The sequence below is a fragment of the Etheostoma spectabile genome, chromosome 2 (genome assembly GCF_008692095.1).
Source record: "Etheostoma spectabile isolate EspeVRDwgs_2016 chromosome 2, UIUC_Espe_1.0, whole genome shotgun sequence".
Taxonomy (NCBI): Eukaryota; Metazoa; Chordata; class Actinopteri; order Perciformes; family Percidae; genus Etheostoma; species Etheostoma spectabile.
Window position 1 is genome coordinate 9,057,710 of NC_045734.1, and position 18,673 is coordinate 9,076,382.

At 39.6% G+C, this 18,673-nt stretch overlaps 1 protein-coding gene across 3 annotated transcripts; it reads right to left on the reverse strand.

Annotated features, from left to right (window-relative positions):
• Nucleotides 1–5,072: 5,072 nt before the first annotated feature.
• On the reverse strand, nucleotides 5,073–17,797 carry ednraa (endothelin receptor type Aa). 3 transcript variants are annotated; one of them, XM_032537586.1, is made up of 8 exons: nucleotides 17,463–17,797; nucleotides 15,966–16,490; nucleotides 13,566–13,693; nucleotides 11,243–11,441; nucleotides 9,144–9,296; nucleotides 8,773–8,906; nucleotides 8,375–8,483; nucleotides 5,073–7,540 (listed from the first exon to the last, which is right to left on the reverse strand). In XM_032537586.1, exons 2-8 carry the CDS (start codon nucleotides 16,440–16,442, stop codon nucleotides 7,403–7,405), a joined length of 1,338 nt encoding a protein of 445 aa, XP_032393477.1. In that variant the 5' UTR covers nucleotides 16,443–16,490; nucleotides 17,463–17,797; the 3' UTR covers nucleotides 5,073–7,402. The 3 variants fall into 3 exon arrangements, with proteins under 3 accessions (XP_032393477.1, XP_032393485.1, XP_032393494.1); XM_032537594.1 differs by having other exon boundaries at nucleotides 15,966–16,487; nucleotides 17,463–17,796; XM_032537603.1 differs by lacking the exon at nucleotides 17,463–17,797 and adding an exon at nucleotides 16,706–16,727 and having other exon boundaries at nucleotides 15,966–16,487.
• Between the last annotated feature and the right edge of the window lie 876 nt (nucleotides 17,798–18,673).

Genomic DNA, 18,673 nt, shown 5'->3' on the forward strand with positions numbered 1-18,673 from the left:
CTATTTCCTCTTGTACATTGAGTCGTGTTTTACAAGATGTCTGAGAGCTGCAGTTCTGGACTGAAAGTGGGGACTGCCTGTACTTAGCGTCAGTGTTCATTGTCTATAAATTCAACTTTTTCCCAGTAGCCATTCAAATGTCCCACTAAGTGATGGCAATGTGACAGTGAGACAACATGCACAATACCAGGACCCTGAAACCAAAGCAGCTAAATGGAGTTGGAAACTGTTCCTGTTTTTAAAGTTAAGTTAGTTAAATTCAGTATATATCAGGTATGTCAATAAGATTCAATGATTTTATACATAAAAATGGATAAAACTGTCAGAGTTACTAGCTGTTGAAGCAATAATTGACCACCACTCATGAATTCAGAACTCCATTGGCAAGTCATTTCAATCTAAATCTTGCATAGACAAAGTAATGAAAAAAAACAGAGCCTACTCCTTACCTTTAGCACCTGTGATCATGTTTATGTGTGCATGCTTCAGTATATTTGTGTCTGTGTATCAAAATGAGGGGAGGCAGAACTTTCCTTTTCGCTACTCCACGTCTCAACTGCCCCACAGTCACAGAAATCACTGGTTGTAGAAGGACAGATTGTTCATGAATTTTGAATTGATCCTTTTGGCTTTTATGAATTAGAAATGGTCTTTGCCACAAGACGTGCAAGCGAGTGCCATGGTGGATAGCTTGGAGGGATTGCCATGCAAAGTGGCAAACAGGGTACAGCCATGTAAGGGCAGGGTAGATAAACATATGCTGTGTTTGATCAGACCCAAAACATATTTTAGCATAACGGATGTGGCGTCCATTATGTCTCACTGAATCATAGCCATAACTGTAGGGTAAGTACGGTGTACAGTATGTGCCTTGCAGGAAACGCATAGATGGGATAAGCAGAATGGATAGGTCTGAGGAATAATAATAATCAATGCACAACAAAGGAGGAGACATACTGTCTGATTCCTGAGATATAATGTATCAGCCAAAGTGCACCTCCTTTGTCGGAGGAATACACAAGTCTGCAATTGTTCAGCTATTACTTATTTATCTTAATACGTCTGCCATAGGCCTTTGTGTCATGTTGTTGTTCAAGAACAGCTGAACTGAAATAAACACTCAGTGAGTTTGAACATTTCCTAAGTGGAGTAGAATGGAGTCAAAGAAGCTCATAGGATGTGACCAGCAGTTATTTAAAAACAAGCTGTAGCTCTGAGTCTCTTTAAAGGATCTTTTGTGTATGCAAAACCTGATATGGATTGTTCCTCTGCGCCATGGACCTCCATTATTGTCCAGAAACTATTAAAAATACATCAATGCACCACATGTTCCCACATAACCATGAATGTAAGGCAATCTAGCTCTTATTTTGACTCAATTCTACATGCACTGTCCTGCTGCCGTAAAAACCCACCGGTACAATCTGGGCCTAAAAATAGTCCCCAAATATAAATATTTTACTCGTACTTGACTAACATTCATGCTAAATTCAGTTGGAAATCTAAAATTTCCTTCAGGATGAATAACGTATCTATCTATCAATCTATCTATCTATATCTATCTATCTATCTATCTATCTATCTATCTATCCTTTTTTAAGTAAAAATATATTTTGGTGACTTCATTGTTGACAATAATGAACATTTAGAATATTGCCAGCCTTATCCTTAAAGTACAATACATGTCATGACAAAAGTACTTTACTCAGTCACTGTGTGAAGTCTGGCTCAACGGCTGCACATTGCTGGGATAAATCCTGACGCATGGGATGTCCATCCCCTTCTGTTATTTCCGTCAGGGCTTAACGCTGACCAGGAAGGTTGTGATTGGTTTAAAGAATTACAAACAAGCCAGAGTTATTTTTTTAACCTTTATTTCTCCAGGTAAGTCGAGTGAGAACAATTTCTCATTTGCAACAAAGACCTGTCACATTCACACAGTTACACATTCATACCTGGAAGCTGCTCAGTACAACCAAAGCATGAGCTGCTGGGTACTGAGCAGCTCCACTAGAGCGGTTGGGGTTAAGGGTTTTGCTCAGTGGTGGAAATGATGGCGGGACAAGTGCTGTTCTTTCACTTTTTCCCCACCCAGATTTTATCCTTCCGGCAACCTCCCCGGTCCCAAGCTCACTTCCATAACCCCTTATGCCACCACTTCCACAGTATCCCATTATCCCAGTATAGATAAGTGCTGTAGCCAGACCATACTCCACCACTCCACAGTGCTGTGGAGATCTTGCAATGTGAGACTACACTGGGGGACATTCATGGCTAGACTGTTTGGAGGCCCCAAGGCAAAAAAGGGGTGGTGGGCCTTTACCAACCCACCTAGTTTAGTTTAATTCAGTTTAGTTTAGTTTAGTTTAGTTTAGTCTACCCTATTCTAGTTTAATGTAGTAGTTTTAGTTCAGTAGCACAAAGAAATTGATAAAGAAAGTACTGTATATAGCAACAAACATAGCATGGGTTGGGCAGTAGAGGTTAGAAACCCTAAAGGGCTTATAGTAAAACATCCCCTAAGATTAACAAAGTATCCTGATACTACGTGTCTTTTTTTACTTTAACATAATGATATACAAAAAGAAGATACAAGAAAGGAAGTAACTGTGTGCAGTGTGTACAGTTTAGTTATTGATGATATTTATTGTAAATAGATTTATCTTACTAGTCAGCATACGCCCAGTTTTGCCACAATCTCATAGACGGGGTATGGCAATATAAACGCACTGGTGTTTCTATGAAGGTCTTAAAGGTCCCATGGCATGAAAACTTCACTTTATAAGGTTTTTGTTAACATTAATTAATATGAGTTCCCCCAGCCTGCCTATGGTCCTCCAGTAGCTAGAAGTAACAATACGTGTAAACCGAGCCCTGGGTATCCTGCTCTGCCTTTAAGAACCCATGAGAGAGAGACATCATGGCTTTCAAACGAGCAAAGTGGTAGTTGGTCAAGGCCACCCCCCCTCCTCAAAAGCTACAGATTCAGAAATGGCACGTCCTAAGGAAAGCTCGTTGTGGGACTGGCTCTAGTGGCTGTAATTCTGCACCAAGGCTGAGTTTTGGGAAAGGCTTCAGATACAGTATTAAGGGACCTCTACAGTCTATATAAAAGCATCCAAAGAGCACCATGTAATGGGACCTTTAAAAATGGATTTTCACAAATGGACCTTTTTTAAGACAGGACCTCCAGAGCAAATCCTTATTAGGTCAATTAATATTGCTGTAGTGTTTACAAAGTTTACTGTAAAATATGCATAAACAACACACAGTAAACCTGGAACTTGTAGCTTTCAATTGGGATCAGTTGTCCACTCTGCCTGGTTGATAATGCCTTGGTTACCATAAATTCACTTACTGTAGGTCATGGATTGAAAATGTGTCAAGAAACTCTGAGAACTTATTGTGTGACAGCATGACATACTGTACATCCAAATGATCTGTGGTTCACTGACCTCCTATGCACTATTATCTTCGTGTGGACTGCTTAATATTTGATTTTATAGGGAATTGAGCCATTTAAAGACTCATATATCCACAAATCAAAATCTTAAAAAGCTTGAAGATTGTAAAATAGTTTTCATTATTTCATTTTTTAAGGAACATGTTGCAATTAACCATGTTAGCAATTAAAATGGATTCTGTAATTTTTGATTGTGTGGCGATAAAACGAATTTCCTTTTTTTATAATTATTTTCTGTGAATTAAATCATAAATTGTATTTCTCATGTAATTCTTTAATTTGAATCAGGAAAAATGTTTGTTAAAAGTTTAGTCAAAAATATATATGTAAAGTTTAGTTTAAAAAAGAGAGAAAAGAAATGCACGTTGTTTTCTCCCTCACAACCAAAGTAATGGACAGGAATGGATTCCCTGTCATCATACTGTATCTAGTATCTAGTAAAGAATGAGTTGTAATCAAAATCTTGAGTTAAAATCATGCTTTCTGTCATTTCATAACAGAGTAAAAGTTCTTGCAAAGCAGCCTTCCATTGTTATTGTCTGGAACATAGATTGGTTTTGAACATATTTTACAAAACATATTTTTTTTATAACCAAATCTGAAATGAGCTCTGCATGGAGAGGCACTTTGTAAGATCCTTTATTATTTGTTTTTGAGCTTCACTCAATTCACCCCTGGCAAGAAACAAAGTTCCTACCAAATTCCACAGAGCTAAAACTCTGTTTCCCTTTCCCTCACTTCTCTTACACACTCTGATTTATCTTTCTCACTTCCCAGAAAAGCAGGACTATGTTGCAGTATGTATCATCCTACTTGTATTTCTTTTTTATTCTCTGATACTTTGAACCGTAACATGCTTTGCCTGAGCAACCCAAGTTTTCAGCGGTATTTTTACAGGGGTTACTCAAATATGATTTCATATGAGGAATATGGACCATAAAGTTTATGACCTAGCTGAGTGTTATCGCCAACCCGCTAAAACAAATAACGGGCCTGATAAAGCCACAGTTGGTCTTGGGTGTTTTTCAATTTTGTGTATGGTATTACATGGCTCTGGTTTCTTTTTGAGAGGTTTGAGAGCGTAATCCCGAGTTAATTAACTCTGTGAGTTCTCAGACTCAGTCTCGATGCAACTACTGATTTATTTAATGGATGTGAACAAAAAAGCTAATTGCTATAAATAAACCGTAGTTGAAATATGTTCAAGTGCTACTTGCTTTTTAGTTTAAAAGAAATCTTATTGTTTATGACCGTCATGACATTGTTTATAAGCAAAATATATACACTCCCTCTGCCACATCAATTGTATATGATTAAAACACGGCTGAGTAATGGTCAAACTTTGCTTTCCTCAATCCTCTTCTTGGCAACACAGATGAGAAGTGAGCTTTATGTATCAAATTCCCACCATCCAAGCTGTTCACATCCTCTCCGCTGACATTAGCAACCCTAAGGGCTCAGTTGCCAAGCAGGTCACAGTGTGCTTCAAATCACTCCCAGACGCCTCTTTCTCACAGACGCAGATTGAAAACAGAAGGGGCCCCCTCGACTTCCCGGAGAAACCAATATTAGTATGATGGTGAAATAAACCTCCTTGTTCCTCATACGTAGCAGAGATGGAAATTGATTTATTGGTATAAGCAGCAGCATCTATTTAAACAAACATATATGAATTCCATTTTCTAAAGATTATTATGAATGGCGCCAATGGATAGTGGTAAAATAAAAACAGTACAGATATCGCCTGTTCTTCTGTACGCAAGACACTCCAACTAGAAAAGGGCAGGCAATTATACACATTACACAAACGTACACACGCACACGCTAACACACAGTCAAAAACACAGGCTTACATGTGTTCACATATCAAATAGTATAAGGTATAGTAAGGTATAGTTGTTGGTAGCTGAATAATGATTTCAACAAAGAATGGTTTGAATAGTATTGGCAAATGTCCTTATTGGCGAGAGTTAGATAAGAAGATTAATAGCATTCTCATGTCCATATGCAGCTACTACCCGCAGCTGCTTAGCTTAGCTTAGCATGAAGACTAGAAAGACAAGAAAACAGCTCGCTTGGGTTGGTGCCGTCAAAAGGAAACAAAATTCACCTGCTAGCAGCTCACTATACGCGGTACATCTCTTGTGGTTTCTGCCGGTTAGCTACAGCAAGCAGCCAGTTGGCTGATGAATATACAGTAATTTGCACAGCCTTTTAGCTGTTGGCTGTAGCTAAAAACACAAATTCATCATAATCATTAAACCAACTAGATATAACTAGTTAATTGGTGAGCTTTAGAGGCGCTGACAGGTGGATTTGGCCACCCTCAGGCAGAGCCAGGCCAGCTGTTTCAACAGCTTCCAGTGTTTCTGCTAAACACTTAGACCTGCAGACACGTTAGTGGTATCACTCTTATCTAACTCTTTGCAAGAAAGCCAATTGCATGGTTTCATATGAGGATTATGGACCATAAAGTTTATGACCTGGCTGAGCGTTATCGCCAACCCGCTCAAAACAAATAGCAGGCCAACGTCCGATAAAGCCACGGTTGGTAGACAGGTGGATTTGGCCACCCTCAGGCAGAGCCAGGCCAGCTGCTTCAACCGTTTCCAGTGTTTACGCTAAACTAATCTAACCATCTGTGGCTTTTTGTAATTTTACAGACGTGTTAGTGGTATCGGTCTTCTTATCTAACGCTTGGCAAGAAAGCCAATACAGGTGAATTCCAAAATGTCAAACTATTTCTTTAATAATTGGAGCGTTTAACACCACCATTAAAAATGCATTTGCCTATTTCATTACGCAGGAGTAAAATACATATTATTACTGCAATATAACATTTTATAAAAGTGGATACTATATATATATATATATATATATATATTCCACTGGTTATACAAGCATAAATGTCATGATTATTGTTGACTATATCTGTTAAAATTCACAGTGTTTACAAAAGAGTTCATTCCTATCCATTTCTGTTGACCTGTCATGATGCATTACCTGACATCATTTTCTTGACATGAGATATGAAAATTGATTTTGTGCCAGTGTACTTTGGCTTGTTCTGACCAGTCTTGATTCTGTTCTGAAATCTTTCATTTTTTGATTACTAACCAAAAGTTTGGAAGTCTGTGGATCATGATTACATTAACATAATTGTATTTCCAATGAAGGGGTGTGTCTTTATGTTCAGAGACATTTTCCCAATTTACCCGATGAGTCAGAAAATAAGGTTTTTGTTAAGTAGTAGAAAGCAAATTAACGCTAACATTTTCTTCTAATTACACCACCCAGTAGCTCGATGAATAATAAGTGTGGGTAAAATACTCTGCAACCACGTGCATGTTTTATGGAAAATGAATTGTTGTTCGAGTCGGTAACACGCTTTCCTGTTTTCCACCTTCAATGAGTAGAACTCCTGGGGACAGCACATACTCATCTTTCAGCATTCCCTCTGACAGCGAGCAGTTTGCTTTTTCCATCCTGTAGCTTTGTGCATCCTTCCCAGTAGTGCTGCCCTTTACAGGAATAGCACGCTCTGCTACTGATTGAGAGTCATTTATAGTTGTATCGTTCAGCTGCATCCTGTGAAAGAGTCCTCCTCCTCATCCCGCTCTCCCCCTTCTACTCTCACGCTACAGCGTCACTGTCGTGGGTGTGGGAATACAAAAAAAAGTTTGTCTTAGGAAGTTTAGCCTGCTGAGAGACTCGGGCAACTTCAGAGCATTGTGCGCCACATCCATAGTTTGTTCCTTTTATCTCCAGTTCCTAATCCATCCCTGCCAGGATCGTTTGTTGCTTCAGTGGGTCTAAGGATGTGAATTTATTGTCTCAAAAAGGTGTTTATGTACATATTTTTGTTGGGGTGCGCATTGGTTGTATTTTAAAAGCTGCTGGATAATTTGAAGAGCTTGAAAATAGTCCTCAGGTGAAAGATCAGTTGCTGTCTTTCCTGATGCTGCGATCAGTGTGGAGATTGTTGGGCTCAGGGCTCTTACACTGGATACTGGTGCCATTCATGGGTCCAATGCTGCTCAGCTGGTTGTCAGAGTAACACCAGCAGCACAAACAAGACTTTGAAGAACATGTGAAGAGAGAGAAAACATTTTAGAGGAATAGTTCAACATACTGTATTATGAAACACTTTTTAGCTTTCTTGTCGGGGGCTAGATGAGAAGATTGATACCACTCTCACATTTTTCCTTTGAATATGAAGCTGGAACCAGGAGACAGTAAGCTTAGCTTAGCATAGAGACTGATTTCAAGGGAAGACAGCTAGCATAGCTATGTCCAAAGGTAAGAAAATCCATCTGCCAGCACCTCTAAATCTTTTGTTTAATCCATACAGAAGTGTAAATTTTAAAAGTTGCGGTTTTTATACCAAGATATTTTTTGATTGAGAGCAGTGACTTCCAGGCTAGCTGTGTCACTCTAGTTTCAATCTTTATGCTAAGCTAAGCCCACCAGCGGTTTGCTGCTTCATATTTACAATACGTTCTTCTCCAGATGTAGATCCTCTCATCTAACCCTTGGCAAGAAATCAAAGAAATCATTTCACAAAACTTTTAACAGTTGCGTTAACATGGCAATTTGTACCAAGAGGATTTTACATACTAAGGAGCAACTATTCTCTCGTTTGCTCCCCTCCTAAAAAAATCTTTTAACACGCAATCTTGAGACATGGTTTATCTCCTGCACAGGTCTGACATTTGCTGTGTGTGACCTCAGCCCTTGGGAGTACATACATCTTCGGGCTGCTTTTACATATTGCTCATGGAATGTCATCACAATCACAGCCTCTATGTCATGGACAAAAGGCCTGGGTTCACTGTTTGCTTTATTGGCCAGACAAAATCTGAAGTGTGTGTGTTTGTGTGTGTGCGTGTATGTGTGTTTGTGTGTGTGTACCTTGAAGCAGTTTTTAAACTTCTTGCTGACAAAGTACAGGATAATGGGGTTTATGCAGGAGTTGATTGTTGCAAGGTTGATACCAAAGTAATCCATGACCAACAGGAAACTGAAAATAGAAGAAGCTGATTATAATACAGTTTTTTCATAAAGCACCACAAAGGCAATTTAAAGCAGCATTTAATGGTAAACATATTTGGCAGAAACCTTGTTTTTGTTTTGTTTTTTTGATAGTAAGAAATATAAACTTGTTTTTTATTTTGACCAGGAACCTGAACTAGCATTAAAACAAAATCAAATCAAAATCCCACGAGTGTCATGTCATGGACAATTACAAACACTCTTTCCTATAGACCTGTCGCTTTTGTGTCAGAGGGTTTGTTCTACCAGTAACTCACTTGAGCAGCTCACAGCGCATCTTATCATTCTGGTAGTAAACCATCTTCTTCAGGATCCTGCTTAGGTGCAGTGGGAACCAGCACAGGGCAAAGATAAGGACAAGGCAGAAGACGGCTTTGGCCACCTCCCGTCTCTGCAGATAGAAACAACATTAGAGAAGAGAAGGTATAGTTTGTGTATAGACGGTTAGAGGTTAAAACCATGGAATAAACATTGAGCCAATGTGGAGTAATTTTACTCCCTCAAAAAATTGCGTTAAATATCGTCACATTACAAATTGTCTTTTGCTGTTAGTGAAACGAACACCAGACTCTATGCAGGTTTATTAGAGTTCACAGCTTGTTTTCATCATTTAGAAGTATTGTCCAACCTGTTTGAGATGTTCACTGAGGGCTATCCGAAGGCTGCCATTCCTGTGGTTGAGCATCTCGCAGGTCATCAGAGTGTAGAACACCGCGGTGCAGGCCAGTGGTACACAAAAGTAGAATCCAAAGAGCCACCAATCCTTTGCATCCCTATAGAACTACAGGGAAAGAAGGACATTTGAACCAGTAAGTTACATTTTTTTTAGATTTCTTTTTTTCACCACAGCTCAGACATGAAAACCAACACCAGACTACCCCTGTAATCCAGTACCATTGCCAACACATCCTCATACCATACATCAACGACATTACACAGTATGTAGGTGTCCAAAGACTCCCTGAACAGCAGATATCACAGTTCTATTTTCTGCTGCAGGGTGATGGTTTAATCATGTGACCTTTCTACATAATTGGCGCAGTTTTGAACACATAGTAAAGGTTGGAAAAAGGAACTAGTTAAGTTTAGGCAGCAAAAATACTGGCTGACTTCCGGATCACAAAACTTTTCTTTTTACTCATAATTTACAAAGTATGCACTGTTGCATGCAGTGTGCATACAAATGGGAAATACTACTTCACAGCATTTCTAGAAAAACATGCTAGCTTGCATACTGCAAAATCCAACCGGATGCACTATAACATCCTGGTATTTTTAGCATACTGCATTTGACATACCATGTACTGGGGCATACTAAATCTTTTTCTGGCATACTTTATAGTATGTTAGTAATGGAAGTGGATTGCAGGGCTTTAGTTATAGTTAGTAAAACAGGGATTGGCTTAAAGTGAGTCATGTAAAACTACTACAATGTAACATGGTATTACAGATGTTATTGGTATATTTATTTTGTTTTTTTTATCATACTTTATTAATCCTACAAGGGGAAACTACACTTTTCACTCTGTTGTTATTACACAAATTACACAAAGGCCTGAATTACACACACATGCTCAGGACCTACACATGCACTAATGGAGAGATGTCAGAGTGAAGGGGCTGCCCATGGAAAGGCACCCTGAGCAGTTGGGGGTTCGGTGCCTTGCTCAAAAGCACCTTGGCAGTGCCCAGGAGGTGAACTGTCACCTCTCCACCCCAAGATATATTTATATATATATATAGGGTTTGTAAAACTTTGGTTCATTTCAAAATTACAATTAACATTTAGTTTCACATTGGACATGAACCACGGTCTTCTGAATGAAAGTCCTGTGTTTATTTGATCCTCCCTCATCCCCCAAACCCATCTCATTGTATAATATTTGTCCCTCTTATACTTTGTTACCTAACTACCTCTTTTGCTCAAGTGGTAATTACTACAGCCAGAGAGTTCGCTGCCTAACAAGAAACTTGTCGGCCGTTATAAGGTGCTTGCACTATCGATCCATGTGGCCGTTTTCTGGATGAGGACAGGCTGCTGAGAGAGATTACTCCAATTCTGTGCATATGGAATAGATACACACATGTGGCTCAGCTTGAGGCCCCAGATTTCAGGTCTCAGTAATTGCACTCGGCCTGTAATCAATTATGTGCTCCAAGGATGTGAAAAGGGCCACAAGTACATAGAGGCCGTACGTAGATCAGGTTTTTTTTCTTAAAGTGATACTCCACTCATAATCCTTTCAGCATCAAATACTTAAATACTGGCATAATAGGTGATTTGGGGGTAATATTCCCAAATTAAGTATTACAGATTAAGTATTTGTAGGTTGGTATATTAATTCTCTTGTGTTTTGATAATTTATTGCCGGAACAGGACGTTTATTTTACTGTTGTATTTTGCTCTAAAAATACATGCCCCTATAACCAAAATAGCACGATAAAAACATCATTGACTGCAAAACAACCAACACATGCTTTTAAGACAACAGAAACATTAAACACTTGCAATTTCACTTCAAGTAGTGGAAGTGCACTTCCTTTTTAGTTACTCCACTAGTGTTTAGTCTTGTTATTGCAAATTCAACTACCCTTCCTCTGTGATTACTTTGACACAATGTACTACACAGCTCATTGTGTCCTTGATACAACTAAAACATTGGGACACAAAAGCACTAAACAGCGATTTCCTTATCCAAAAACGATAAGAAGAGAATGATAGTGTACCTCCATGAAGTTACCCTTGGGATTAAGCATGCAGGTGCGAATGCTTTGGTTCCTGTAGTTGAAGGGGACCATGTTGAACCCAATAGCCTCGGGTACTGCCAGGACCAGTGACAGCACCCAAATAGACACAATCTCAATGACTGTAAGCAGAGGAATGCCCACTCCCTGTACTCTGCTCCAGGAGGCCACAGCTCTGTACCTGTGGAACGCAGACACAGAGGTAGAGGAAGGTCCAGGCGTAACAGATATATGAGACATATTACATTGATTAGATTCAAGTAATGCAATTAGGGGACAGTGAGTTACTAAAGCAGGAGTGAGTGTGACGTAGCACTTCTGAAATACAATTTTAACACAATTACCATGTTATTACTATTTTGTTAATTGAAACAGGGCTGCTTTAAGTCAGTGCTCTATCGTTAAATAGAAATCAGTGAATTTGGCATTTTTTTTGTCTCCCCTGACTGACAAAGCAAACAACATTTTCTTTATGTATGGCAGCACACCAAGCACAACAAACTGCTCAGTCAGCAAAGAATATCCAAATGTTACGAATGAATGAGGAGAGACAATCAATTGTTTATTTTAAATATCCAATATTTATATTTTTGTGAAGCCTCCAAACAGACTGGTCCATGTTGGCAGAGAGGTCTGTCTGTTGGCTTGTGTTTCCCATGCACTGAATACTTGTTTGCTTGTTTGTTTCATTAATGGAAACCACTTGTCGAAATGTTTTAGTAAAATCCTGCATCAAGATTTTATGGCAAAAACAATATATTTTTCATGACACATTTGAATTTCTCTGTTGAACAACATGGCGGCATTTATATTTCACTAAGTGGTAATGTATCCACCTTTTCTCTCTTCCTCCAACATTGAAAAGATACAATAGAGACTTTCATAATACACACAGAAAAAAATAGTACATGTTTCCTTGAAACAAAAGGTGACCATCTGCTCTTGAACACAACTGTACAGCACTGCAGTCTTTTTCTCATAATAGAGGTCATTAAATATGTCTGCCTGGTCGAACCTTGGAGCCTATTCAGAGCAGGCAGGCAAGCCTTTTATCTCTAAAGTTGTGTCTAAAGTGAGATCACACTGAACTTCAGAACTTAACGATAATAATTTATTCATTAGGGATTTTCTATTAAGGTCCTATTTAAAAAAAAAAAAAAAAAGAAAGTTGTCAGTAGACTTGCTACCAAGATAATGTTTTGAATAGTGACGTTATCTATACAGTGCAAGTACTAGAGGCTATCATACACTTAATGTTGCATGTAAAATTAATGAATCCATTAAAGAAGTAAAAACAGCTGATCACACAAGTTTTGAACACAGAGGCAACACATTGAAACAAAAAATCCTTCCCAGTGAGAATGCTCGGTCAATAGTGACCTTTCCCGAAAATGATCATCATCTCAGCGAACCAAATCTCCATGTCATTAAACTGGAATCAAATCAAATAAATCTTTGTATCTCTATCATAATGACTATTATATTAGAAGCAAACATTTGTGACAAATTATTCTAAATCAATGCGCTCTTGAGCTGAGTGGGAGATGGATGAATTTGAATCCCTCCCCAATGGTTTGATTGCCTCCTTAATAAAAAAATTTAAATAAAAAATCTGGAGAAAAAAAATGTCATTCTTCAGAATGTGCACAAACATGGTGCTGGTACACAAGGCTGTGTGTAGGCTGAGAAAAATTACTTCACTTCATGTCTCTAAAGAATGATACCCAAACCTAAACACAAAGAAAACCTTCTTTAGGAGACTGAGAAACACTGATAATGTCCAATAAGTTTTAGAGAATTAATTTATTCCACTTTAACACATATGCAATAAATCATATTGTACTCATTGTATTTCTGTCACTTTTTAGCACTCACACAGAGCAGGAATTGTGTAAATGTAAATGTGCTGTATTTATATAGCGCTTTTCCAGTCTTAACAACTGCTCAAAGCGCTTTTACATCTACAGGAGACATTCACCATTCACACACATTCATACACTGTGGCCGGGGCTGCCGTACAAGGTGCCACCTGCTCATCAGATAAACATTCATACACATTCACACTCCGATGCGCAGCACCGGGGGCAACTCGGGGTTCAGTGTCTTGCCCAAGGACACTTCGACAATGACTGCAGGGGCAGGGATCGAACCACCAACCTTCCGATTGGCAGGCAACCGCTCTACCACTGAGCCACAGCCGCCCCATTGTGAATTGTGCTTGAACCTTTCGGCTGGCCCACCAAAGTGGACCCTCAAAGCTGTTGATGTGACTTTATTAAGCAGTGTGGAGTATGAAAGCACTGACCTGTCCACACTGAGGGCACACAGGTTAAGGACGGTGATACCCACAGAGGCTTTCTGCAGGAAGGGCACCATCTTACACAGAAACACGGCAAAATCTGTTTCCTCAAGAGGCCAGCGTCCTGCCAGGAGCTGGTGGAAAAAGCACATTCAAAAACTGTCACACAAACACTTCTCTAATAGGAATTAACTCACATTTGGAACATGTATCGTTCATCATTTGCTGCAATCAATGATCATTTTTTATTGTTAATTAATCTGTTGATTATTTTCTTGATTAATTGATTAGTTGTTTGGTCTATAAAGATTTGGTCTCAGAAAATGGTTGAAAAAGGTCAGACATTTGTTTTGAAGAATTGTTCATTCCGATAACACAAAAGGGAGACTTCTATTGTATTATGTTGTAGATATTGTTAGAACGCTGTATTCATAAAATATATGAAAAAAAAAAAAAAAAGTTAAAGGTCGATCAATGTTTCCCAAAGCTCAAGATGACATCCTCGAACGCTTGTTTTGTCTTCAACTCAAACGTATTTGGTTTACTTGTTTTCTTTCTTAAAAAAATGAATCAAAGCGATTAATCAAAATAGTTGGTGATTAATTTAATGGTTGACAACTAATCAATTAATCGATTAATCTTTGCAGCTCTAATTCACACTTGTATAATTTGTAAATACATCACTGATTGGCTTAGCTTTGGTGTCAGTACCAAGTAAGGTATTTCAAGTATATGATCTGGCTTTTGAAAGCTGACTTTTATTAATCTCACTTTTGTTATTGGATTCATGTGGACCATTGTTGATATCTATTTAAGGCAATTTTACTGCAGTTGGAGGTACATCAGAGAACTCTCAACGTCATCTTAACGTCAGAGTGAGTTTAATCTGACACGGACCATATGGAGCTCATCTGCTGATAAAACTTTGCACATTTTTTGCAATACATTCACATCTCCTGCAAACATAGAGCCTCTCCAAACAAACTCTACAACCACATTTCCAAAATAATTCCCTGCATTGTCACCAGTATCTAAGAGTCCCTTTGACAACCTCTTATAATATTACTCCCTCTGAAAAAAATAAGTCAAGGCCATGTGAGTTGAGACCTTTTGTTTTTCATCAAAGTGGTCTTGGTACTTTTCCTTCAGCATGATACAACCTGTGTTAAACCGTTTCCGAAAGTTGAGCCAAAGGAAGAACTGCATGGTGCTTCTTGGCCATCTATTGTTTACTTGTGCCTGTGTAAGTTTCCCAGGAGCACAACGAGGAAACCGTGCGTAAGTAGCTGATTATTTTTGGAAACACTCTCACAACCTTGAGGAAGTGAAGAAGTAGATGTAAAATTGTAGACGTGGCTCTTTCTTTGTTTTTGAATATATTGTTCTCCCCAGGAAGATTTCTGTTTCCGTTTTTAGCGCATGTTGCTCGGACTACAGAGTTGCTGTGCCCTGCAAGTCCCAAGTTCTTTCTAACCAGATGGCGTTTTCATTGTTTTTGTCTTGTGAAATGGCTTCCCATAATGCATTGGAAAGATCAGGTTGACTGATCACTCCATTTTGCGATTATTCTTAATTATCATACAAAGCATGACGCTATTTGTTGGTTTAAATCGGCCCAAGACAGGAGCCTCAACCATAATTTATCATCATTAGGCGCTTCGTATTTTAAAGGCACAATCCGTGGTCCAAAAGAAAAACAAGTGATGTAAGTCCCCGGCAATCAAAACACAAAATTAAAACCGCTCTCAGACTTTTTGACAAGTCTTTTGAATACATTAATCCTTAGAAAACTACTAACTGTAATATTTGTATTTGTTTCAGATGCTGTAAAAGGTTTGTTCACATTGATAATGTTCATAAATACAGGAATAAAACAAGCCATCTTTTAACTATGACCAGCTGAGAAACACAGACATGTATTAACAATACAGCATTTAAACTTCACTTTCATTTGGATAAGTCATTATAGATGGGGCTTTAATGAAGAACTGAGTTGTAATTTATCCCTTGAGTAACATGGGGTACTTTTTTGTTTTGTTTAAAAAAAAAAAACTTCTAGATAAGGGTCAGTGACTAATGTCCCAGGTCAATACAAGGCCACTGGCATGTGTGACTCCAGCATGATTCCCGTGTTTATTTAAGCCAGCCATATCCCTGGACCTCTCATCACCAATCTGCCCACACGAGGGAGATGATGGCGTACGACTGATTACACTTTCCTGTCTTTCACTTACACCCCTTCCCACCCCACCCTTTTCCCGTAATATTCCACTTTATCTCTGTGTATCACCTCCATTGTTGTTGCGTTTCATCAAATCAACACAGAGACCTGCCACTCAGCAGCTTGGCTTTTAAAATAAGGTCAAGGCTTTGATTAAACATGCACCAACAGAGTGAAAAACGTACCTTGTATACATTGATGGGTATATCAATGAGTATGTAGATAAGGTCCCCTAGTGCCAGACTGGCAATGAGGGCATTTGGCCCGTTCCTCATGCACTTGTGCTGGTATATAATCCTCAGCAGGGTGGCGTTGCCGACCAGGCCGACCACAAACACTATGATGGAAATGATGGTGTTGATGTACTTAAAATAGCCGTTAATAGCGGTAGATACAGAGCACATCGGAGGTAGTGACGTCCTCTTTATGACAGTTTCATTTCCAGATCCCACAGCTTGTGCATCAGCCCCCGGGGCCCCCGGTTGGAAATCAGGCATTGTGCTGGGAATGACGGTGCTGTAGTATCCTGGAGACTGGAGGATGGAGTGGCCAAGGGAGACCTCCTCTGCTTTAGCTTTATTTATCTGGCACATTCCTGTGGCTGCCATACAGGCCATTAGCACCAACATATGCACAGCTGGGGTGCCCATTATGGAACACATTCGGCGCTTTGATTTCACTGATTGAAAGACTGTCCCAATATATCACTGCCGAGAAAAGAAAACAAATAAATAACAAGAGGAAAAATTTGATTATTTTCCAGGCAACACTCCATCTGTCACTGGTTATTTTTCATTTTGCCTTCACTTAAAATGGAACCAACGTGGAATAATATTTGTCATTTACAAGAGTTAAACAGCATTAGCGTCCTTTCAAAAGCTGTGAGAAAGTTTACAGCTTCTTTAAGACTTCAAAAAGGTTTTACCAAGGAGGCACAGATGGGAGATGCCTGGACTAGTTAGAGTCAGACAGTTCAGGATGAGGCATCAGCAGAGCGCATTGGGCATCTTGTTTGTTCTCAGTCGTCCCTGGAAGAGGGAGCTATCAGTTATGGCTTTGTGTCAATAATGTTGCAATCACACAGTGAAGATTCTGATGCTGTTTTCACAATGAGCCCCTTGTCTGAGTTTGAGACTGAATGATTTCCTCAGTTTTGCATTCTCCCTCTGTTTCTAATTTAGAAGGGTTTAAACATGTGGTTACAAAGCAAAGAGCTTTTTTTACATGAAAGAAGTGCTGCCGCGGTGATTTCTGCAAAAAACAAAATACATACTATATAAATACTGCTCATATTGCCTATAAATCTTTTGGGTCTTAACTTAGTTTGCTGTTATGGATATTGAGATACCACCACCTTTACTGCCCTCACACAGGAAAAACAACAAACCTTCTGGACAAAATCACTTCATTCCACAAAACTCCTGGTAAAGAGCAGATAAAGTTTCAAACTGTCAGATCAATAGTGAAGCCCTTTTCATCATGTCACGCAGCACAGGCAACTCTTATAGCCCAGAGTTCTTCCTGTTCAAAGTCCCAGCTGTCACCAAGTACACAAAGAACTATTTAGCAGCCAGCCCTTCAAGTAGCATCACAGTTTAGCATCAGCATGACACTGCTGGGATCTGTGACAGCACGCAAACTGATCTATCCATAAATAATAAATACATTTGGTTTTCACCTACCGCTTCTAAAATGTCTGCCTGGCCCCCTTGGAAACCGTCAGGCAAACTTTCGGCTGAAGCCCCCAGACATCTGTATCACATCACATGAGTAATTAACGCACTATCAAAGCCACACCGTATCCCACTTGGTTTGAGCAATGCACCCGTCTGCTCTGAGGTGCCTTCGCATTATGGCTCAGAGTTTCCTGTGGAGAGTTTGCAGAATGTCTGAGTGTGTGTGTATGAGTGAGAGTGTGTGTGTGTGAGGTTGTGTGTGTCTCTGCAAGTGTGTCTGTGTGTCAGAGCACCAGTGAGACACTTTGACTGGGTGGGATAGTAAATCTCCACCTCCCTTTGGTAACAGACTGGGCCCCCTTTGGAAACATCAGCCCCCCCACCCCCTCATAGGCACCGCCTGCTGACAGTCATCTCCAAGGCAAAGCACACACACAGGGGCAATGGCATCTGGGAGCCCAACGCCCCTCCAATCTGCCCCTATTCTTAAATCCCTCCTACCTTCTCTTTCAGTCCCTCTCTGACTTAGATTATGTCTTGTATACATAACATGCAACTGTTTCCTCACATGAGAGGCAGCAGAGATGGGATGGTGGGAAGGTACAGGGAAGTCAGTGTCCATACTGTGATGTTATGTTTCCCTCATTTGAGAGGGAGGAAACTAAGACGGGAAGTGGGAGTGAACCATCAGCTTGCCTTTAGTTTTACAGACTAACTGTTTGGGTGGCCCGACCAAATCACACTTGTATACTCCTGCTAAACCTAAACTGCAGATGCAGTGTTGCAACAAAGCTTTGTGTTTGCTTTCAAATGTGGATAATCACTGTGTGTTATGGAGAAAAAGGCTAAATGAGAAAATAAATCCAATAAATTGGTTTTCCTTGCCGGCAAAAAACAAGACAAACATCCCAAACAGACAGTACTGTACCAGATGACTACATGCCTGAAAGACAGAAGAAGACCGTTTAATGTCAAGAGAGAAGAGTGCTCCTACATCAGTGTCCATTATGGATTCCAATATGGACCATTTATCATGATGTGCGCTGAGAGCAGGAAGAGGGCTATCAAAGATATCATGATCTGTCACTCCTACTGCCAAAGAGCTGACACATGCAACGGCTTAAAGAGGAAAACCACTCAATTAAAAAAATCGTGTGCTGCTCTTGCCTGGCAGAATTCAGTACATATTTGTTGAAGATGGCCAATTCTCTACTGAA